Source organism: Gekko japonicus, unplaced genomic scaffold (assembly GCF_001447785.1).
Source record: "Gekko japonicus isolate JY-2015 unplaced genomic scaffold, Gekko_japonicus_V1.1 scaffold1809, whole genome shotgun sequence".
Lineage (NCBI taxonomy): Eukaryota > Metazoa > Chordata > Lepidosauria > Squamata > Gekkonidae > Gekko > Gekko japonicus.
The window spans coordinates 328,047-351,743 of NW_015172061.1; the positions used below are offsets into that span (position 1 = coordinate 328,047).

General features: G+C 41.8%; 1 protein-coding gene across 1 annotated transcript in view; it reads left to right on the forward strand.

Annotated features, from left to right (window-relative positions):
- LOC107118443 (DNA polymerase zeta catalytic subunit-like) overlaps nucleotides 1–23,697 on the forward strand; it is a 129,150-nt gene that overhangs the window by 76,496 nt on the left and 28,957 nt on the right. Inside the window, exons 16-19 of the mRNA XM_015420784.1 lie at nucleotides 2,097–2,222; nucleotides 6,559–6,757; nucleotides 9,564–9,675; nucleotides 18,540–18,655. Of these exons, the coding sequence (XP_015276270.1) occupies nucleotides 2,097–2,222; nucleotides 6,559–6,757; nucleotides 9,564–9,675; nucleotides 18,540–18,655 (553 nt within the window). The remainder of the gene's footprint in view (nucleotides 1–2,096; nucleotides 2,223–6,558; nucleotides 6,758–9,563; nucleotides 9,676–18,539; nucleotides 18,656–23,697) is intronic.

Below are 23,697 nucleotides of genomic sequence, written 5' to 3' on the forward strand. Positions count from 1 at the left end.
TGTGAAGCGAAAAGACTGAAATAAAGTACTTTTAAGAACTTACCAAGCGCATTGGAGAACTTTAGAGACTGTGATAACTTTCGGTGAAAAGTAAACAATTCCTCAAAAATGGCGCCTCCAATGAGGAAAGAGGAGAAAGAAAAGATAGTGAAAGTTAAGTCTGTTGGAAGTGCTAGCAAGGGTTGTGCCCAGACAGGACACAACTTCAGACCTGCAAAGGATATTAAATGAAGCACTACGCCCTCTGCTGGAACAGGTAATGGCAATAAATCAAAAACTAGACACACAGCAAGCCCAAATTAACGAGATTGTCAAAAAGATAGATCAAAAGGAGCAGGAGCTTAAAGAAGTTGATACAAATGCCAAAAAGCTACAAAAACAAATGCAGGCAATGGAGAAGAAGCGTCAAACAGATGAGTTGCTACAGTTGCAAATGGAAAGGGCAAGCTATGCCCTAAGATTTCAGGGAATCCCTAAGGAAAAAGGGGAGAATCGCATACAGATAATGTGCGAAGCCTTGGGGCAAATGGCAGATATTAAAACGGAGACTTTGCAAAGTGATATTGATACAGTCTTTAGATCGTATACAGAATTTATAAGGAAAAATAATTTGCTGGGAGAAGTGATGGTGAGATTCTCCAGAAGAAGCATGAGAGATCAAATTCTCAAAGCGGCTAATGGAGTTACCCTGAAAATTAAGGGCAAAGAGATAACATCTTGGAAGAAAAAGCACTTTATTGTTAAAAGCACTTTGTTGTTATTAATATGTAGTGGTTTTATTTTTATGATTTTATTGGATTGTATTGGTTTTATGTATGGGCTTATGCCCCTGTAAGCCGCCCTGAGCCCGCTTGCGGGGAGGGCGGGGTAAAAAATGTCTAAAATAAATAAATAAATAAAGGTCCTAAAAGATATTCCATTTGAAATAAGGAGCAAAAGATGCAAATAGAAAGACTTGGTCTTATTTCTACAAAAGAAACAAACTGCCTACAGATGGATTTTGCCTGAAGGAGTCATCTTTAAGTTCGTGAATGGAAAAGAGAAAATTGACACTGTGGAAAAGGCAAAAGAATTCATAGCTGTCCAGCAGATGTGGAAGAAGAAAAAGACAGCCCCTAGGAGGGTGGCAGAGATGGAGTGGAGCCATCTTCTGGCGAAGAATCAGACTCAAATTTGGGGGCTGCGGCCCCAAAAATAGGCTATAAATTGAGGAAGACAAAGGATAAAAATTAGTTATCATAATTCTGAAGTTCTAAAAAATGTTTGAACTATGTTTTCTTAGGTTCTTTATGAAGTCATAGTAGACTATGATTTTATTTACACTTGAAGTTTAATAGAAGGAGGATGAACATGTTCAATGGTTGTACATGAGAACTTAGTTATATAAACATGTAATCTTTTTAAAGCTGTTTGTATGACACCCACTCTTGGGTTTTTAGAGGTTTCTTTTCTTTATCCCATAGTTTGTAGACCCTTCCCTATTTTTTCATGTAGTGTTTAGTTATAGAAAATGCAATTTAAAAAATCCCCTTCGGGGGGCCAAAAAAAAAATTGCTAGCACTGTTCTGCAAATACTTGTCACAAGAGCTGGGAGAATAGTTTGAGCAGAGCTATAATAGCTTCTATAGAAGCTTGCATGTTTTGTTTGAACAAGTAGAAGAACATCTTTGGATATAAAACAATATGTCCATAAGTGGAAAAATGCCTTTGCATCTAGTGCTATACCAAAGCAGAATTTGATGCCAACAATGAAAGATGAGCCAGCGCATAAATTGAGGTAGAAATCTTGTTTGTTACATCATATAGCACACCATCTTATCAACAAAGAATGTTACTACTGTTAGCACTTTGATTACTTGATTGTTTTTAAAATGTTTTTTATGTTTTTATGTGGATTTATGGTACCTTGTACCAATGAATGTAAGCCGCCCTGAGCCTGTTCACGGGGAGGGTGGGATATAAATGGAATAAATAGATAAAATAAATGCAGCTGTGCATTTATTCAATATGGATAATTTGAATAATGAAGTGGTTAAATGTGTTAAAGTAGTATCTTAATGGGAAATTAATTTTTTGTGTATGTTTTCTTTTGACAGAATCAATTCATGGCCAGAAATACCCCAAAGAAAGAGACATCTCAGATTGAAGGGCCGTCTTTAAACAATTCTTACGGTTTTAAAATAAGTATCCAAAATCTTCAGGAAGCAAAAGCTTTACATGAGGTAACTGATTCATATCACTGAAAATACTTCATTCTTACATTTGGTTCCTTGGGTATTTTTTAGTATTTAGGGTTTCATTGGTACAAGAACTTCTGTGGTAATGTTCAGGTTTTGTCTTTAAAAGAGAAAACAAAGGTGAAGTCTTGGACTTACTTCAATTTTATTTATTGATAATTATAATAACACAAATGTTATGAACATCAAGAAATTGATAAATATTAGTAAGCATTAATGGTATTAGTATAAACATTAAATTATGATAAAATTCAAATAGTTAATGAAACTGATCCATCAGACATTAGTGAAGAAGACTAAAGCACAGCATTGACAAAACCAGCAAACATTAAAAACAGTCAAAAGATACAAAAGATATAAAATCTGAAAACTAGTATTGATTCTTGTGAGATTATCCATAAAGTTTAGAAAGCAAATGTTTTGAGTGCTGAGTCATCATTCTTTCAAATTTGTTTTTTTTTTTGCCTAGCAAAAAATCTACTGCAGATTAGATTTATAAGAAAACTCTTTGTTTGGAGATAACAAACTAAGTAACTTGATTATTACTTTCTCTCCATTTCTTAATAGAACCAGAGACTATCAAAGCATAATAATTATCTAGTTTATATTTTTCTTATTCAGCTAGAGAAAATAATTTTTTGGAATACATCCAAATCTCTGGTACAGAAGCAAAGTGGTGAAATCTTAGGAGAAAACTTCTTTCCTATGTTTATCCCAAATCTTCATCCAGTTATCTACAATTAAACTCCACTTTTTATATATTGTCTTCCTAAGAGTTAGAGTGGCCCATAAATAGTTTTTAAATGGCATTCCAATCACACTTTACTCAGTTATTGATTCTAATGAAGAATTCCCCTCATTAATCCATGCTGACAACCACACTAATTTAGTTGTGTTAGGTTATGCTTTAATAGTCAGAATACCTAACCCTCATGAGGACCAGTTAGATTGAGCAATAGACCATTTTATCTTGAGTCTCCTAGCTTTCCAAATAAATTCATTATGCAAGCTGTACCACTCCTTCAATATTTTGTCATCTGTTACTAAGGGAATATTCTATTACTCTGAATTTAATAATAGCTGCACACTTGGTATTTGCCTAACATTGGAAATTGAAAGATATTCTGATGTAAACCAGTGGTTCAAAAAGGTAAAGGAGGTCTGTCTGATTATTAAATTCACATCATTTCAAGAGAATGAAAATCTTGAAGAATTTAGGGCCAAGTGGTTAAGGATAATTAATTGTATTCAAACCAAAATTGTTGAGTTATAGTAGTAAATAGTTTGATAATCATGTGAATGTGTTTTATTTTGGTTTGTAAGTTTATGAGCAGTCGATTTTTTTAAAAAATTGAAATTCAGTAGTAAATAGGAACTTAATCACGTTAGTATAAATATTAAATACCATTAAAATATTAGTGAGAAGAAAGCAAAATGCACATTAAATCCCTAGGGTATTAGTACTAGAACAATTAAACTATTATTGTGTATTATAGTTAAAATTAGTTAAAATGTAAAATGTCCCTGAAACTATAAGCCAATATAGTCTCTAGATAATTTTTAAAGCAATTGTTAAATAAGATTCATTATTTCTGCAGAACTTAATATATGGAAACCATTTTAAAAAAATTATTAACTGTATCCTTTTCCTGTAATACTTATGAAATTGGTTAGTTTTGTCAGTGTAGAATACCATAGTTTGTTTAAACATTCTCAGATTGGAAAAAAAATTGCATGTCTACATTGTCTTAGATAATCGTATCAGGAGTAGCCATATAAAAGGTTATTTCTTTGATTCTTATTTGAACCCAGAGAGAACAATAGGGTTGCCAAATGTTACCTACCTTGCCGGCGGGGGACTCCTGTGTGACTCCTGATGCGCGTGCGTGCCACATGCACATCACAGAGAAGTGACGTCATGACGCCGGGCACGCTGGGGGGCGCGGCCACGACCATACAAGGGAAAACCGTAGAGTTTTCCCTTGTATGGCCGTGGCCCCGCCCCCAGCGTGCCCGGCGTCATAACGTCACTTCCCTGTGACGTGCATGCTGGGGCGGGGTTCCCCCTGGGGCCCGATTCCCCAGCGTCGGGGAATGGGCCTCTGGGGCGGGGGGATTTCCGCCCCCCGGGGGGATTTGGCAGCCCTACAGAACAATGGGTTGAAACTAAATTCATAGCCCCAGACTTTTTCCATTCCCTTCTGAATGCAGGGCTGGCAGTCCATTCACTAGTCGCGCTTAGATAGTTGTTGGCAGCCCTGTTGACCCCACCACCTGGTGGTATTGAAGTCTGCCACAGCAAACAACAGTATGGGAATTACCCTTCTGGCCCCACTGGTGGCCCCCAAAGATCCTGCTGTTTCCCTCCATCGGGAGCAGACCCTCTTCTTCTTCCCTCGTATGCTGTGTGGTTCCCTGTGGCTTTCTGCAGCATCGCTATGTGGCAGGGGCAAGGAGAATGGGCCATGGCTTACTGACTTGCCTTGCTGTGGTAAGGAGGGCAGGCAGGCAGTGGCTTCCCCTGCTGCGGGGGAGGTGAAGAGAGCGGGTGGTGGCTTTGCACCTTCCCATAGTGTCAGGTGAGCTAAAGAGAATGGGCGGTGTTTTCCCAGGGTGTGTAAAGGACAAAGATGGGGGGCAGTGGCTTCTTGCCATACCGTGCCTTGCTGCGGTGATGCAGGGGGCAAGGAGGGCAGTGGGAGGAGCAAGTGGTGGCTTCCCTGTGGTGTGGGAGGGGATGGCAAAATCATTTGTCACCAGTGTTCCCTCTAAGCCGAGTTAGTGTGAGCTCACAGTTTTTTAGCCTCTGGCTCACACATTTTTGTCTCTGCTCAGGAAGGAGGGCTCCAGAGCAAACTAATTTATGCAGGAGCCAAATCGCTTGCTCACAACTTTAATGCCAGTAGCTCACAACGTAGAATTTTTGCTCACAAGATTCCACAGCTTAGAGGGAGCATTGCCTAGCGCACCAAAAATTCTTTGGCCAGGCCTTACAGAACGTTGTCCAGGAATTTCTTTGCTTAGGGGCATCTCTATCAAAGGTGGAAAAATCTCTCCTACCCTTCTGACACATAAATTTACACTGTAATGTAGGTCTGTCTTGTTTAAGATTCCACATCTAATAATCTCACCTTGCTAGCATCTAAAAGCAAGAATTCTTGTAAGTCACTATTTTACTTCGAACAATACCCTTCTTTCCAAAGATGTTCCCAGGTGCAGATACACTTTTCCTGTGTCAGGGTGGACTTTCGTGCAACTTCATTCTTGCTTTCTTGAGGGTTTATTTCCCCTTAATTAATTAGAAATAGATATATCTATAGAACAATAGGTAAACTGCCTACTAAAAATCACAATTTGTATACCAAACATTTTCACACAATTAACTAAGACTATGAGAGAAGTTTACTTAAATGCAGTTTCCTTAATTACAGTTCCTTGTACAGCCATTTGTTAAGTAATATTTAATCTCTCATTGTTCAGTTTTGGCATTCCACCAACAGCTTCTTCTGGGAAGGCAGATATATTGCATAATCTTTATGAAATATTAACATAATTTACTGCACCAGGTAATGTGACTGAAGCTTTATTCTTATCTTCTGCAATATCAGTATAGCCTGAAGCCTTTAAAAATAAGTTACATACATTTTCCATTGGGCACAATGAAAACAGTGTGATTTCAGGTAATCTTTTTCCTTCTTCTGACCTTGCTTATTAAAATGATAAGAGTACGAGTATATGTAGTCTTTCCATTTTCACAAACAAATAAGTCTTACAACCTTTATTAAGCTGTGTAAAACAATTTGCTCTGCATACGATTTATTACTGTTTCTAATGCTTTCCTTTGTAATACTCTATAGATCTGGGGTATCAAACATGTGACCCGGGGGCCAGATCAGGCCCCCGAAGGGCTTCTATCAGGCCCACAGTGGAACTGGCTGTCTTCTGCTTCTCCTTCCAGTTCTGCTGCTGTGTCATCATAGGTTTGCAGCTTACAGATACATGCCTGAACAGCATACTAAAAATTGTAACAGCACATACATTTTGATGCAATAATTCAGAGCAAGAGGTGTCAGTTATGAGACATACAAACAAAATATTGCAAGAGTGCTAATGTTTTAAGCATGTTTTTATTTTAAGTAAAATAACCCTTTGTGTTGTGTCCTTTATAAAGTTTATATCTCCGCTACCTGGCATTACATTTTATGACACACATGGCCCGGCCCAATAAGGTCTCTTTTATGTCAGATCCGGCCCTCATAAGAAATGAGTTCGACACCCCTGCTATAGATTCTTTTAACAATTTATTACTTTTTTTCTATAGGTTCAGCACCTTACACTCCTCAGTATAGAATTACATGCTCGAACAAGAAGAGACTTGGAGGCAGATCCTGAGTTTGATCCTATCTGTGCTCTATTCTATTGCATCTCATCTGACACACCAAGACCAAATACTGATAAAATGGAAATTACTGGTGCTATTGTGATTGATAAAGACAGAGCACGAACAAACATAAGCCAAGGTTCTTCTTTTTTTTTCTTTAGAAATTTTCATCAATGTGTTCATTTTATCACTCCCAGGTATTAGCACACAATATGATAAAATATGGTTGAAGCATTTTTGCTAGTGTTAAACTCATGTCCTCTTGCTGAATGAAAGGTCCATAGGAGGCACAGTAGAGGTTTCCACCTTACACCTTCCTATGAACTTTTGCAAAGGCCGTAATCCTCAAGGTTCAGTTAAATATTAAACCTTTGTTTAGGCAATAGATGGCATGCTCCTGCAGAAGTTGTGAAGTTGTAAAGAGGAAAGCGTGTCTTAGATTCAGTCCTCAAAGCCCTTTGCTGGAATGCTCTCTTAGTCTTCAGATGGTCTGTTCAAGAATTGCAGCAATGGTAATTTGTCAAAATTGGTTTAAATTGATAACACCAACTTAATTATATTAAATGTCAGGGTTGTTTTTTTGTTTTCTGATCTTTGTAGGGTCTAAACAGGGCCCTTATTGTATTGTACCTTTTTGGCTTTGTTTAGACCAGTGATACTCAACCTGTGGCTCTAGAGCCGGATGCTCTTGAGGCCCTACAGGCGGCTTTCGCAGTGTAGGCATCTGATCGGCGCTCCACTGTATCAGGCAGCGCGGGGAGCACTGACCAAAGGACCGGCAGTGTGGGAGTCGCTGAAGTACCTCCTCCCATAGGAGGAAAACGAAGGAGCTGCTGGGATCCTCCCCCCCCACAGGTAAGAATAGAAATCACCTCAAACCCAGCAGCGATGGGGGGAGAATGGGGAAGTCTTCCTCTTTTTCCCAGCAGCCAATAGGACATTAAAATAGTGGTTCAGGAAAAGATTATGATCATGTAAGTTTCACTATGTGATGTTATGTGGTGGTGTAACACCATTACACATCACAGTAGCAATATTATGCAAAGCTGCAGTGTTAATATTTGATAATATGTTCTGCAATGGTTGAAGTGGCTCTCCAGCTGTTAAAGGTTGAGTACCACTGGTTTAGCCTACTTAAAATGTTAACTGTGATGTTGAGTAAAATGGTAAATTGTGTGAGGTGATTTATCATTAAACATCTGGATATTGCATATCATTAAAGATATTACATATCATTAAGCTTTTGAGCAAAATGAGACACTTGGCATTATTGACAAAACCTCACTCAATTTTATTTCTACATATTAAGAAAAATACTACCATAGATCCTGTATTTTCCTTCTGCTTGCTCAGCATGGTCCTCCATTATGGAGTGCATTCCTGTGGCACTAGGCACTGTACACTTAAGAGTCTAGCACCGTAGGACTGTGTAGCACAAGCATAAGAAAGGTATTGAAGCGGTGCAGTTATTTTTACTATAGTGTATTTGGGTAGCAGTTGTCCTTAACAGATGGTCAAGGGTAACATAACTAAACTATCCTTTCTGCAGGCCCAGTTTGATAAATTCTGAAGAAATAATTTATGAATCAGCTAGTCTGTAAAGTAACATTATATAGAGTACAGTAATATTAAATGCTGTAGAAATCTTCCTTGTATTGTTGCTAAGCTTTCTCCCCACTTTTTCTCTGAAGAATTTGGGGGGGGCTTTGTTCTTGTCTTTGTAGGGTTGGGGGGGGGTAATTTTTTAATTCCTGCCATGTGACTACTTAAATTTTGAATTCACACATGACTGTTCATGTTTTGCCATAACAAATGACCCCAGCTAAGTATTTTAGCCTCATTTCAATTGAAAAACTAACAGTTTTTAAATGTTCTGAATATTGGGTTCAATCCTGCTTATCCCATGTGCAGGAAGAAGGGTGCACAGCAACTTCCTTAGTCTGGCATGGCTAGCCCCTGTTTAGCAGGTTTCCTCAGTTTCTGGCTATTGCTACTCTATGTGCCCCATCATAATGTGAGCATTCACTTCAAACACAGGCTATCTCATTGAAGCCTCATACTAGAGCATTGAGTAATAGCTTTTGACACAGGCTGCAGCTTGATGCTCTTTTCCTACTTGTGGCAAGGGCAGCTGACACACCAAGAGCCTGATCAGAAAGCTTGCACCTAAGTGCCTCAGTGTAAGAGGCTGGAAGTGTCTTTTTGAAATGAACACTCATGTTGGGATGGAAATTGCATAGGAGCAGTAGTAGCTGGACTCCAAGGCAGCAGGGATATAGGTAAGGCAGAGCTATATTAACATCTGCTGAAATCTTTCTGTAGCCTGTTCTTTGCATGTGCAGCGAGCAAGATTTGTATTTTTGTTTAATTTTGTAACTCTGTTTTAGTTGAATAAGTTAATGGAAACGTAACTGCAAAATGGTCCAGGTTACAGTTTAGCCTGTAGTCTTTAAACTTACTAATCTCACTGTTGTGGTTGTCCACTGTTTTTTGGGTCACACAAATTAGAATTTGAAGAATGTTGAATGAATGTATGTATTGCAAAATGTGGACAGTACTGAAAATACAGAGAATTTAAGAACACTTTCTCAATTGAGGTTGGCTGTTTCCTTATCTTCTCTACACTGTCCATTAAAGTAAGAGAAGTTTAGGTAGGTGACATATCTTACTGTGCCAGACTTCTGCTTGTGAAACTACATGAACACTTGAGTTGTTGAAAGTTCCGGTCAACATTACTGAAATATTTTTCCAGTGAAAGAGCTCTATAAATGTCAACAGTTTATTATTTTTCCCAACAGAATTTGATCAAATGAGATTTCCTTAAAGCATTACACTCCTTTTGCAGTTAGGAGCCAGTGTAATGACAAAATAGGGTTTCAGTGTAGAGTTATTTCTCAGATATTGATTTTTTTCTAGAAATAAATATGTCTTAATTTGCTTTTTAGGTAACAGAGAGCATGCACCTTTGCTCACAAGATCTGGTATCTCAGGATTGGAAGTCACCTATGCTACTGATGAGAGAGCACTTTTCCAGGAGGTAGTGAATATTGTTAAAAGGTAGTGCATTTGTGTTCTCCTTTTTGTGGCTTTTTTCAGCCTTGGAATTGTTAACTTAAGCTTTTTGAACTCCTTGTCACCCTTCTCCCCCCCCTGTGTAAATTTCTTGAAAAAGTCCATTTTCCTACTGACAACAAATACATTTAACTACTGAAGGTATTTTACGTAAGTCTCCAAACATCTTTCACATCGGTCTTACTAACTTATCAATTCCTTATCAATGTCTGGAATACATATCAGTCTCAGAACTAGAAGACTTCTAAAGATTTAGATCTTTCTATGTTAGGAATGAAAAAACCCTCTAAAAAGTAGGTAGATGTTTTCTGTCAGAATGTAGCAAAAATCATTCCTTGCAGTAGTACATTCCTAGATCTGAAGCTATCATCCTCGCATATATTTGTCTTCTCTCAATGGAAAACTCATGCTTCCTCAGGTATGGAAAACTGCTTGGTCTGCCTTTACTGAGTTTCTGACCTGTTTTAAGAACACTGTGGTCGTGCACCTGTGGAACTAAAGATACATCTTTCTTGGTCAACTTCCAAAGCTTCAAAGTACTTAATTTTACCAAGAAAACTAAACTTTGAAACATCTGGCTGGAATACATTCTCAAGGAAAATGTGTACTAGGCAGAGTACATTTGCAATTCTCTCTCTCTCCAGCTAGAAAACTTCTGATGAGAATGGCATTGACAAAACCCAGGAAGCCAGAATACAAAAAAGTTGCTGAAAGCAACCAACACAGGGTGGGTCCTGACGAAGCAGCGGATTCCTGTTCAGAGAAGACAAAATTACAGGTAAGGAAATTAATTTTACCTTTCTCTTTTTTGGGAATCCGCTGCTCCGTCTGGCTTGGGAAACAACTAGGAAGTAACAAGCTGCTGCTTTTATTTTATTTTTGTAAAACCCTCAACCATTTGGGAAGGGTAAGGGCAAACATCATTTGAATACACATAAAAACATGGTAAAGAATAGCAGATTTTGCTACAATTTTGTTTTATTTCTGAAAATCACCAGAGAAGACTGAACTGCTGAAGGTTTCATTGGATGAAGAAAGTAACAGGTTTAACATGACAGAATTTCTTTATGGTAGAAAGTACTGGCAACAGGGTTACTATATGTTGAGGTGTTGTACATCTGCTTGCCATGTCTGTACAACTGCTGGAGTACAGTTTGTTCCTACAAAGATTATGAACAGGGCATATTTACCTCTGAACTGGGAGGTTTCTAACCCCTCTATGGAAATTGGCAGGAAACATCCATTTTTCCACTCGCCACGATAATAGTGGTGTTCACCCCTTTTAATTCTCAGTTAATTTCCACCAACACTGATTCTTTTTGAGACAATCTCTGTTTTTTAAAACCAAATTACAGGGTGTTATTCAGAAACACAAAATTTAAAAATTCTACATAGCTATTTTGAAAACTGACAGTTTTTTCTACCACTACTAGATGAATAGAGTGAAGAACACTTATGAATTCTTAGTTGGTGTTTTCATATAATGATGCTGTTGATGTTATGAGCCGAGTTTATGTTTTCATATAGATAACTAAAAGGGCTGTTATGCCAAATTTTGTACCATTGTTTCCTTTGAAATCTGTGATATATTAATATATTTTGCATAAATAAAAATTAGAAAAAGAAATCAGTGGAATTTACTTCTAAGTAAATCCATTCAAGATTCAGTTAGGAGGATCTGATGTTTGGTCTTGATAAAGATAATGCTGGGCAAAATCCAAAATGTCTCTTGCTGTCTGTCTTTGTCACAGATATATTTCCCCAGATTTTTAGTGGTAAGACTACTGATTGGAGAAAATCCTGGGTATAGGCAGTGTATTTACTTCAGGAAATTCTATATACCAAAGATGACCCCAGAGGAGTAGTATTTGCAGTATACCTTCACAATGGGGTAAATAGTGATCCCCTGGGAAAACTCATGCTGTGGTCCCAATTCAGGGTGAGCCCCTGCACACTTATTAAGTGAGTTTCAAAAAACACTGAGAGCTTCATACATAGAATTCCCAGTGTATCATGTGGTTAGGTCCTCAGCATCTTCCATTATTTGAATAACCTTTGTAATTGATTTTAAGACTAGTGAAGTTCTTGAATGATATGTAGTTTCAAACATGAAGGTATATGTGACTTGGAGTGATTTGTTGCTACCTGAAATATCTCAATAATAGGATGCAAGAACATAGTTTAGTAACTGGACGTCTAATCAGTAGGTTAACTAATGGCATAAAATTCCTGATGGACAATTTTAGATGTTCCTATGGTTATAACTGATGCTTTTCTTGGCTATGGCTGAATATGTCTGTTGGCACATTTTCCAGGAGTAACTTGGATCAGTGTTTTAATTCAGCTACAAAGATAACCTTTTCTTAATTTACTTCCACTTTATAAGTTATAAAGGGATAAAGAAACTCGCCTCAATTCTGGAGGTGATGAAGTACATCAATTCAGAGAAGTTTAGTATTTTGATATCAAAACATTATCTGGAAAGAGACTAATCTAAACATCCTTTTGTCAAAAAAACAGATACAATTCAGAAAAATCTTAATGAACTGAACAAAGAATGAGGCAACTGGAAATAAAGTTCAAATGCTGGTGGCTATTGAGTCATTATTAAAACAAAAGTGTAAAATTGAAAATATTCTTTGAGGTGCCTGGGGCATTAAAATTGTGACATTTTCTTCTGTCAGTCTCAAGGCTGAATGTAATCCAGCTACTTATTAACATAGACAAAGAAATAGTGGTTTAAAGCTGTTTATGATCCAAAATAATACAGCATCTGCCACTAGTAACTGAAGTTTTATATAAACCTAAATTCCTGGTATACCTGGACAAGGTCTGATAAGGGTTTCAGTGATCTAGAGAAAATAATCATTTTCATTTTGAACTTCCTTTTGGTAAATGGGTAATGAAAACAAAACATGTTCACCAGAATCCAAGATAGTAATACTCATAATAAAAGTGGTTATATTCAAAGATACAAAGCTCACAGCATGCTGAAGCTAAAGATGACAGCATCAGAATTACTTGATTCTTTACAATTATTTTTAGAATAGCACAAAGGACCCTAAATGTTTTGGAATATCCAAAATACCTTGACATGAGTAGTGAAAATCTCACCAAATAATTTTCTATATGAATGTTCTGCTGCTGCTTCTACTATAAAGGGCAAGTCTTTGTGCCCATTCCAGAGATAAAGAAGAATCTGACCTATAGAAAAGTGTCAAGGGGTAGGGGAGAGAAATATAAATATATGATAATTATGTAAGCTACTCAGAAGTTCTAGGAATCTGAATGTTCAATTGCACTGTGAAGTATGCAGTAATGTCAGTGCCTATCAAGCAAGATTCCATTATGAAAATCCAAAATGTTTTAGACAGTATAAAATCCCTCCTCAAAAAACCACAGCATTATGATAACTAGCAGGGGACCCACAACGACTTCTAGGAATCACTTCATTTTTCCCTGTATCGCTTCCCCATACTATTTACACATTCTCTCCTCCTGCCATCCCCCATATCCTCTCTCCTTTCTTGGCTTCCTTCTCTCCTTCCCACTCACCAATCAACCTTCCTTTTATTTGTTCTTCCCCTAGTCTTCAGCATAATTATTTATTTATACTTCACCTTTTCCTCCAGTGGGAACCTAAAGCAGCTTACATCATTCTCCTCTCCTCTTTTTCATTCTCACAACCCTGTAACGTACATTAGGCTGAGGGTGTGTGACTGGCCCAGGGTCACCTAGCAAGCTTCCATGGCAGTGTGGGAATTTGAACCTGGCTCTCCCAGATTCTAATCTGATATCCTAACTCTACCCACCTGAATCTACACCACATTGACTCTTAGGTTTCCCTCCTTCACTGTCCTTGGCAGCCTCTTCCTGTGAAAAGTCATATGGTAGCAAGTTACTCAAGTGAGTTGTGTGGTAGCCTCTGCCAGGCCCAAGTGAGTTATGTGACATTATTTTGTAGCCACCTCCACACCTGGCTGAGTTGCTCAAATTGCATGGTAGCAAGTTGCCTGGGGGTTGCTGCTGGGCCCCAGTGTCCTCTCTTCAAGGAGAAGGGAGGAGAGCAAAGGTGGACTGGGAGGACAAAATAGCCTTGAAAGGGGACCTGCTCACTCCCCCTGCCTTTTACTGACAGAAAACAAGGCTCAGAAAGGCTAGCAGTATTGTTGTGTTGCCTAGCAACCCCCACAATGACCACTGAAATCTTAGGCATCTGTTTCTTAAAGGTTCAGGTATAGAAAGATCTGTCTTGTCTGCTCATGGTTCCAGTCTCTGGATTTAAGTATCCAAAGATGGGGCCGCATTAAGAATATATGAGAATTAAATGTACTGATAATTACACAGTCAATAACTATTAGCTCTGTTGTAGCCAAAACATCAGTGTTGTGGCTCCTTCAGCTAAAACACAAATGTGCACACATACAAACTAAAGAAAGGGAAGGGAAGCGTTATTACATAGTGGGTGCGTTCAGACGGGGCCTTTCTGCCGGCATAAACGCGATCACATACGATCGCCGGGTCTTGGGGGGGAGCCGGGCCGCAGCATCTTCTGCAGGGGCTGGACTGGGCGGCGCGGCGCCGGAGGCTGCACCAACGTCTCCGGGCTGGGCGGTCGAGGGGGGGTCGGCCTGGCAGCCGCTGGCGGGGACTCGGACGGACGGAGGGACAGCCTGCCAAGCGGATCCGGGTCAGCGGCCGGCCGCAGCCCTGCCCCTCCCCTCCGCCATGCTCGCCCCAGTAAGGGACCCGCCGGGCCCCCCGGCCCAGCATGCACACACCTGCACGCTCCCTGCGGGTGGGATGGGATGGGGGGGTCTGCTGCTGCTGCTGCTCCCGGGACTCGGCCCCCTCCCTTCTCCTGCCGCTGCTGCTGCCGCCGCCCTCTTTGGCTGGGGGGGGTGCTGCCCCGTCCCTCCCCCCCAGCTGCTCATCCGGACGAGCCGGGGAGGGAAGTTAAAGAAAGGGTGTTTTTTAAAAAACAAACACTCAGGGCGAAGCTTCGCCCGAGCGCATATCGCTAAGGTTTTTTTAAAAAATGGCAGGGAGAAACCGGAAGCCTCAGGCTTCCCACGGAAGTGGCTGTATAACATTTGGAGAGCGATCAGACGGAAGGGTTCATCGGAAGCCACCGTTGCACTCTGTTTACCACCACTTCGGACCTAGTGGCAGAGTGCAACGGTTTAAAAGGATTTACAACGGTTAGGGACGGGAGGCAGATGTTCGCCGTCTGAACGCCCGTAAGTACACCGGTTGGAACCGGCACCCTAACCGTTGTAAAAACCCCGTCTGAACGCACCCAGTGAGTCAGTTCTGTTGAGTAAATGTGCTGAACTGGAATTTATATGAAATTTTGATACTATTGGACACAGAAATAGCTCACTCAGTACAGAAAGTGATTGTTTTTCTGTACAGGTTTAAGTTGACTATTAATCTTACTTCATAAGTTTATCATCATTTGGGTAAACATCTACTCTGATTAGATTGACTGGATCTTGTTTTCACACATGCTACTGAGTTGCCATCACAACTGTTAAATTCTTAGTGATGTGTGAAGTTGTGCTGAAAGGATTCTGCAGCCTCTCTGTCAGAAGGTTTGGTGAGGGAAAGGACAGAGAGACATTTAGAATTCTAATAAAACTGCTGAAATTAGATAGGTTAGGTTGCTGAAAAGAGTGAGTAGTATCTCTACAGAAATACTTCAGAATATTTCATACCTTTCATGGAGAGAAATCACTATATTACACACAGGCTACCTTCTGGCGCGCGCCCCCCGCGCCCCAATTACGGGGTTGCCAACCTCCAGGCAGGGCCTGGAGAGAAGGAAGTCCAGCCTGGCTCTCACAATGAGAGAGAGAGAGAGAGAGCAAGGCCAGTCACCCGAGGAGGGAGAGGAGGAGAGCCAGCAGGGCAGGACAGGGTGGAGAATTCTATTGGAGCCGGGCAGGACCGGCTGGGGGAGCGGGGGGGGGGTAATGCAGGTCAGGAGGCGCAAGAAGCCGGGCCGGGTCCCCTTCGGCAAGGCGAAGGAAGGCACAGAGACCGAGCCTTGAAGGTGGGCGGAGGAGGCGCGGGGCGGAAGGTTCCTCTGGAGATGGACGACCAGCAGAAGGGAGGCTGGTGGTGAGCCCGTAAGGAAGCGGAGCCGCGGAGGTGCAGCGGAGGGAGGTGGGTGGCCAGGCACAGCTGGGCATCCCAGGCAAGTGGAGGAGGAGGCCGTAGGCAGCCCTCCTTGTGAGGAGCGGGGGAGCCCCCCCCCAGCCAGTCACTGACTTGTATTGGTGCCAAACTGCGCCCAGCCCCTGCCAAAAGCCCTGCATCTTCCAAACTGAGTGACTGCCGCCGCTGCCTCTTTCTCCCTGAGTCTGGCAAGCTCAGGGGAGAAAGAGGCGGCGGCGGTCAGAAAGATGCAGGGCTTTTGGCGGGGGTGGGGGGCTTTGGCGGGGGGCGGATCCAGTTTGGCACCCTAAGGTCTGGCCCACGCTCTAGGCGAATGCGTAGTTTACCTAGCGGGTGAGCCGGCCCTGATGACACACCAAGTGTCAAGAGTTTCCTCCTCCTAACCACAAAGTAGAAAAGGAAAGTAAGGTATTCAAACAAACAACTGGTTTTAAGGATCAGCGTGGTAGAGCATTTGTTGAGACAAAGTGCTGACCATCAACCAGAGGTGTTTGGTCTCTCTGTTCCTACCAGGAATGGGAGATTACCCCAAAGGTGCCTGATATATTGCAGGTATCTTTGGAGTGATTTCTCATTTGGCACCTGGAGGTGAGAATACAGCATGACTCTAGCAATCCTTTGAGCCCTACTGGCATCAGTGAGGCATAAAGGATTATGAAAGAATTGTTGCTGCTGTAATTCTTAGAGCTTCAGCTCATCCTGCTGTGTTAGAGATTCTTTCTGAAGTGACTTATTGAGGCTTTTTCTGAAACTGAAGCCTTAGAAGGCCTGCTCTCGGTGCACAGTTAATCACAATGAGATTTTAATTAGAATGGTCTCTCTACCTGTTTCCCTCCAGTAGTCCAGATCATGGAGTGCTTTCATCCAGCAAGAGTAAGTTTCACTTTAAAGAATTGTCAGGGTCTAGACTAGGAGGCACTTCCAACTTCCTCTTCAGAGCTCATCTTTCTCCTGCCTCTCTCGTGAAAGCTTGGGGGGGGGGGGGGTCTGCTTTGTTTGGTTAGGCTGCTTTATTGTATGAAAACCTGAAACTTCTTTGTAGGTCCTAATTTAGATATGAATAGATTTTCTGTTCAATTCTTATCACTTTAAAGTTACTCTTTTAAAATCAATTTCCTTGGATACCGTCTGTTGAAAGAACAAGCATGAAGTTTAAACAAGCTAAAAGTTGATGCACATCATGTTTACCTTGCAGAATGCACAGCAGGAATGCTCCGGTGGGATTAAATTATATATTTTCCCTACTCATATGTATGATTTAGAACTTATTCTGTATCTGGGCTGTACCATATCATACTGCAAGTGGGGACTTGCATGAATGCATACTTTTCTATACAAATGATGCTTTCCACTTAGAAAACTCAACAAAGTCATAGGGCTTCCAGCTTGGTTGAGATCAAGACCTCAGAACGCTGCGTCAAGCAAATTCTCTGGAAACAGAATAATGTTTACAGTCTTTTTAGCATAAATGAGCCACGTGGCAAAGCCGTACATTACCCAAATGTTTGGGCTTTGAGCCAATATTTCTTATGAAACAGACCAGGAACTACTGAAGAAAAAGATGTCCTCCTCCCCTCGGTGGTCTATCTGAAAAGTGTGAATAATAATGACACTGGGTTGTCTGATTGGTTGAAAACAGCAGAGTGTTGAATGTACACTGTATCTTTAAAAATGACACATACATATTTGTGTCCTGGATTGCCTGCTTGGTTGAAGACACACAAAATATTGAATGTGTGTTTAAAATGGTATATATGTATTTGTAGACCTGGTAATGAAACTTTTTCACAGTATCTGTGGAAGGCAGGGGGAAAAAACATTCTTGGAGTAACTGTATGTGTCAGAGTTGCTCAGTTTTATAAGGGATATCTTAAATTCTGTCCCATAAGCACAAAGCCTTTTTCTGCATCTAGAAACAGTGACCTGTAACACCAGTCAATTGCCAAGAATATTTAGTAGTAACCTTGGCAATGAGAGAATATTAACCAACAATAGAAATCCTTTCTTAGTTAAAAAATGTATTTGTCTACTGAATCCATTATGAAATAAATGAATCTCCCTCAGCAAGTTTTTTCTGAATCATTTTCTCTTTTTCTGAAGCATTCCTCATATTTGTAATACAGCATACAATGCATCTTCTGTTCCCAGTCCTTACCCTCTATCCCTAAGACACTGTCAGCAGTGATGAACATTCCCTCTTTACCTCTGAAAGGACTGGGGAAATCCTGGCATTATCCAGGCCTTTCCACCATGACCCTTCAGTGGCTTGCCATTGCTATCCCTGGCTAGTTATTTATAACCAAATGCTTGTGTTTCCAAAATGTGCAAGCTTTTGTGCCGGTAAAGTGAGCTACTGTGGGAGCTGTGCACAGTTACATAGACATGAATGTCACACCAGAGCTTCCACACAGGATAGTGTGTTACACATATGTTACTGGACGACTGAACTCATTGTGTCCACCCCCCTTGGCAGATTTTGCATATGCTCTACCACTGATCTATGTGGTTGCCAAGCACCTGTTTCATTTTATAGATCAGTTTGTGTTCTTGTTTTATACTTCTAGGATTGAAATCGGCTGTTCAAATTTATCTTAATGTGCTGGCTTTAAATTCACTAAAAATTATTAGAATACTTTATTCTGTGAACAAAATGTCTTTTCTGTTTTTAGGTATGATCCGGATATACTATTAGGCTATGAAGTCCAAATGCATTCTTGGGGATACCTCTTACAGAGAGCTGCTGCCCTAGGTGTTGATTTATGCCAGATGGTCTCACGTGTTCCAGGTGTGTGTGTTTAATGCTCTGTCCCTCTCAATGATTGTTAGAAACTGTGGCCCCGGGCACACGGACTGGAAAATGCGGGGGGGGGGGGAGGGTGGCTGTTTGCCCTGGGGCAAACTAACCCGGGACGACAGGCAAAGAAGCGGGGCGGCACAGCAAACGGGGTTGTTGTTTTGTGTTTTTACTTTTTAAAACTGAAGTGTGTGCATGCTCCGTTGGGTGCTTGTGCGCATCAGTGGAGCCTTGGGGGGGGAAATGACCTGCTTGCGAGGGGACATGGGCAGGCGCCGGATGCCACCGGAAACGCGATCAGATGCCCGCCCTTGCCCCGCGGTTTCCGGAAACTAGTACCTCCGAGGTACTAGTTTTTTGCCGCGCATCTTTGGAGGGAAGCCTCGGTTGAGCCACGGGAGCTCTATGCTTCCCAGATGTGGCAGTGAGATCACGCCTGGAAAATCTGCCTATCTTCCGTCTCTCTAGCGTGGCTACTGTTCCATGTGACCGCAGCCTGTGACTTTATGTAAAGTCACATAGAAACCTAATATCCTGATTCCTGCCCACTCAGCTTTTTCCCCCCAATATGAATGTTTCTTAAGCAGACACATACACTGCTTCTATACATCAGCTTGATAAAGAATAATTAGGGATACTTACCATTTGTTCCTTTATGTCAGTAACTGTTTATCATCTGTCTGAGTAGGTGTGGGAGGACAGCATTAGGGGAAGAAGCTAGCTATGAAACACTGTAGTATATTGGGCACTGGTTGCAATGAACATTGAGTAAATGGTAACGGGAGATGTGCCCTTGTAAAAACTAGCCACAAATGCATGAACCTCAGGAAGAGTGAATGGAAACCAGACAATGATAATGGCTACATTCAGACATTTCAATAAATCCTCTGGTTCGTTGATGCCATAGTTTGTTGTACAGTCCTCCACCCGTTACCAGAATACATAAAATAAAAGTCCATTGGCACCAAGAGTAACAAAATGTATTCCAGCATAAGCTTTTGCGAGTTAGAGTGAAATTAGAAGCATTCAAATGTACATTCATAGCAGTTTAGTAGCTGTACATCACAGACTACAGTTCTTATATATCCATGCTAACCTGCTGCTTGCTTCATATACTGCCTGCAGACAGAATCCCCAGATGCTCTCTTGAGCTCCCTTTCATTCCCGGGCTGATGACATTGTCTAGCTATGTATGCAAGCCCACTTGCTTTTGATCAGCCGCAATGAATAGGAGGGAACAGGATGGGAGAGAAGTGTAGGATAGGCCTATCCTCCTCCTTTCTATGGCTAAGGATTATCAGCTGTCCTCCTATGTTCCCATTCCCTCTAGCTGATGCATGGAATTTCCTATTTTATGTTGCTGTGAAACAAAACAAATTCTCCACAGCCTTCACTCCCTTATCTTTCTGATAGTCTTTCCGTTCCTTCCCCTCCACCTTTCTGTCCAACCACTTTCAGTGCGTCCCCTAACTCTGAAGCAAATCTTACAAAAGGCTGAAATATCTGAAACCAATTCCTGCTTGGTGAATCATTGCTAGCAGGGGAAGGGGCATGAAGAAAAGGCAGAGAGATGTCCTAGAAGCACCATGATAGCTGTATGGTCCATGGCTTCCCTCTTCGTATGCCAGATTCGGGGGGGGGGTGCTACTGGACAAACTGGGATTTCTGTGTTCAGATGTGACAACAACAAATCACATTTAACAAGCCATATACGAAGCATGATTTAGAATCCCAGTGAAGAACTCACCAACAAACTACAGTTTAATGATTAGCCTATGTTCATACATCACACTAAACAAGAGTTTAATCAAACCATGGTTTATAAATTATACTTTATCATGATGTCTGAATGCAACCTTTGTGTGAATTCTGTATGTATGTGAACAGAAGGTGATAGAAGTCAAATAGCATCTGTAAAGATGGCAAAATGGTTCAGTGAAGATGTAAAGATCCGTTTTTAGTATACTCCTATTTGGGGAGAATAAAAATGTAGCCTTACCGCACCCATATATCAGTTTGTCTCAATTCCTTACTCATCTGTGGCTCTCAGTGGTGCTCAAAGACCTGTCTTGAGAACCTCCTTTATACCTATTGATATTAATTTACTTAGTTTTCATTTATTATTCTGAAAGTGCAGCTCACCTTAATTTTACTGTATCCACTAGTATGTTTTCATTGGAGTCCAAATTTCTTTTCAGGCTCACGGAACCTTTTCATAAAATTCTTGGTTCCGTTTGTTCATATGTCTCTGGACACACATGACTAGTTGTTAATTTTTCACCTTGAGGCTCTGTGTTTAAATCCATTTAGTTTTGTTAGTTTTTAAAGCTGATCCATAGCTTGTTAATCTTCCAAGATCCAAAACATTGTAGACTTAAAAACTAAAACTTAGAAGTTCAAAGAATCCTGATAGCAACCACCTGTCAAAAATGTATCAGTAATACATTTGAGATAGGGAAGTATTCATAATCAGTGTTTAAAGAAAATTTAAAATTAACAGTGTCCTGAAACACTGCGATCTTCATCGTGGTCTCTGTGCAGTCCCACACATGGGTTGGGCGTCTGCACATGACTTCGACCAGAGAACATTCCAGAGCTTGCTTCAGGAGTCTTTTTTGGCAGGCTCTCTTCCCAACCTGGGCAGTGTGCATGCCTGGAGCAGGGGAGAGAGCTGCCTCCCACTCAGTTCTTCTTCGACTGCTTTCGTGTTCACACCTCGCTAGCATCGCTCTTCAAATTGCCTCAGCTGAGTACTTTTCTACCTGATTTCGTCTTCTCATTTCTCTTTATTCCTACTTATTCTCCTGGGGGGGGGGAGAAAGAATTTACTATTTTTTTTTTGTCACTCCTTTCTTTTTCTCCCCCCCCCCCCCCCCGGCTGGGGAGGTGTTTGTATGGGACGCACAAAATTATTTATAACGTGTCGCCGTTGTCCAGCTAAACTTCCTTCCAATGATGGCCATGATCTTTGTTTTGTCTGGGCGAGTCTCATCGCGTTGATTCCTGTCCCCATTCCACGAACTTTACCCGTCAGGCCCATAGAAACAGGGTGGCATCCACTTTGCATCCACTGTCTTTGTCGTACGAAACGCCAGGCTCAGAATGCGCCCCCGTCAACTCTGGTTCCTTCACGTTTTTGATCCTCAATCGATTCCTTGGCACACAAAGCTCTCGATCCTGGCGCATGTACTGACCTCCCTGTCGCAGTGGTCTCTTCCGCAACATCTCCTTGCCGGTATGCCCTTTTGACATCCGCCTCCAGAGATTTCTTTAACCACAGATTCATCCCTTTGTGGTTGGGAAGCCCAATGCGAGACGTTATCTGCCAGGGGAATGTGGTCTCCTCGAGAGAGTGCTCTTCACATCAACTTCCTGGAGCTTCAAGCGGTGCATCTCGCCTTAAGGTCCTTCTTCCCGATCATACAAGGCAAGTTTGTCTGTGTTGCCTCGGACAATATCACAGCTGTTTTTTACATCAACAAACAGGGTGGCACCGCTTCTCTTCGCCTTTGCACAGAAGCGATCTGCCTTTGGAACTGGTGTCTTCATCATTCCGTCATGCTTTCCGCTATACACATCCCTGGCATTCAGAATGTAGACGCTGATCTTTTGGGCCGCTCAATCCCACAAGACAACGAATGGTCCCTCCATCTCCAGTATCTATGACCGGTCTTCCTCGAGTTCGGTCGCCCGCCCGTCGACAGTTTTGCCACCTTGGAGAATGCCTGCTGTCACCTCTTCTTCACCTGAGGTCTGCCGACCGACTGGTCTCTGGGGGATGCGCTCCTTCACAAATGGACGGGGACCCTATTTTAATTTTTCCCCCATTTCCTCTTATCTCCAAGGTGCTTCAAAAGATTGTGGTCAATGCCACCTCCTGCATCCTCATCACCCCTTGGTGGCCACACCAAGTGTGGTTCCCTCACCTCCTCCGTCTCCAACGGACAGTTCCGTTATCTCCCTCGTGTGCCAGATCTTCTGTTCAGGGATCGAGGCCAGATCCTCCACCACAACCCAACCTTCTTCAGGCTGACAGCATGGAAGATCCTACAGTAGACTTCCCACCTGAGGTGTTGAATGTATGGCCTAACGCAAGGAAACCGACTACCCGCAATACCAATCATCTGAAGTGGTGGAGGTTCCAATTTTATGCCTTGCAACACTGCTTCGATCCGACCCACACTTCTTTACGGGAGATTTTCTCCTACATCGTATCCTTGAAGGAATCCTGCCTTACATACTCTTCTCTTAGAGTACACCTGGCTGTCATCTCAGCATATCACCCCTTCTGTGTTTTCACACCGCCTGACAAAGTGTTTCCTTAAGGGGCTCCTTCATCTCTGCCAGCCTCGAAAGCAGCTTGTGCCTTCCTGGAGTCTGTCTCTAGTTTTGACGCAACTCATAGCTAAGCCCTTCGAGCCGATGGCTTCGGTGGAGCTTCAACTCCTCTCGTGGAAGACGGCGTTTTTAATTGCTATTACTACGGCTTGCTGGGTAGGGGAACTTTCTGCCTTGCGTGCAGATCCCCCATATACAGTTTTCCACAAGGAAAAGGTAGTGCTCCGGCCAGATCCCTCTTTTCTACCTAAAGTTGTTTCTGCCTTTCATCTATCTCAGTCTTCTGTTTTACCTACTTTCTTTCCGAACCTGGCTTACGCACCTCAAAGAGCCCTGCACTGCCTTGATGTCCAGAGGGCGCTCTCCTTTTATCTCCATCGAACAAAGTCTTTTCAAAAGTCTCCAAGGCTTTTTGTTGCCTATAGTTCCCCGTCCAAGGGTGAGCCGGTCTCCTCTCAAAGATTGTTGAAATGGGTTACCCCCACCATAGCCCTTTGCTATGAGTTGGCAAACCAACCCGTACCCACCTGTATCACTGCTCACTCCACAAGAGCAGTTTTGACTTCTACGGCCTTCCTAGCTGGTGTCCCGTTGGAAGACATCTGTGCTGCGGCTATGTGGTCCTTGACATCGACCTTCGTATCCCACTATGCACTCGACATTCGAGCTCGCCAGGATGCTGCATTTGGCCAGGT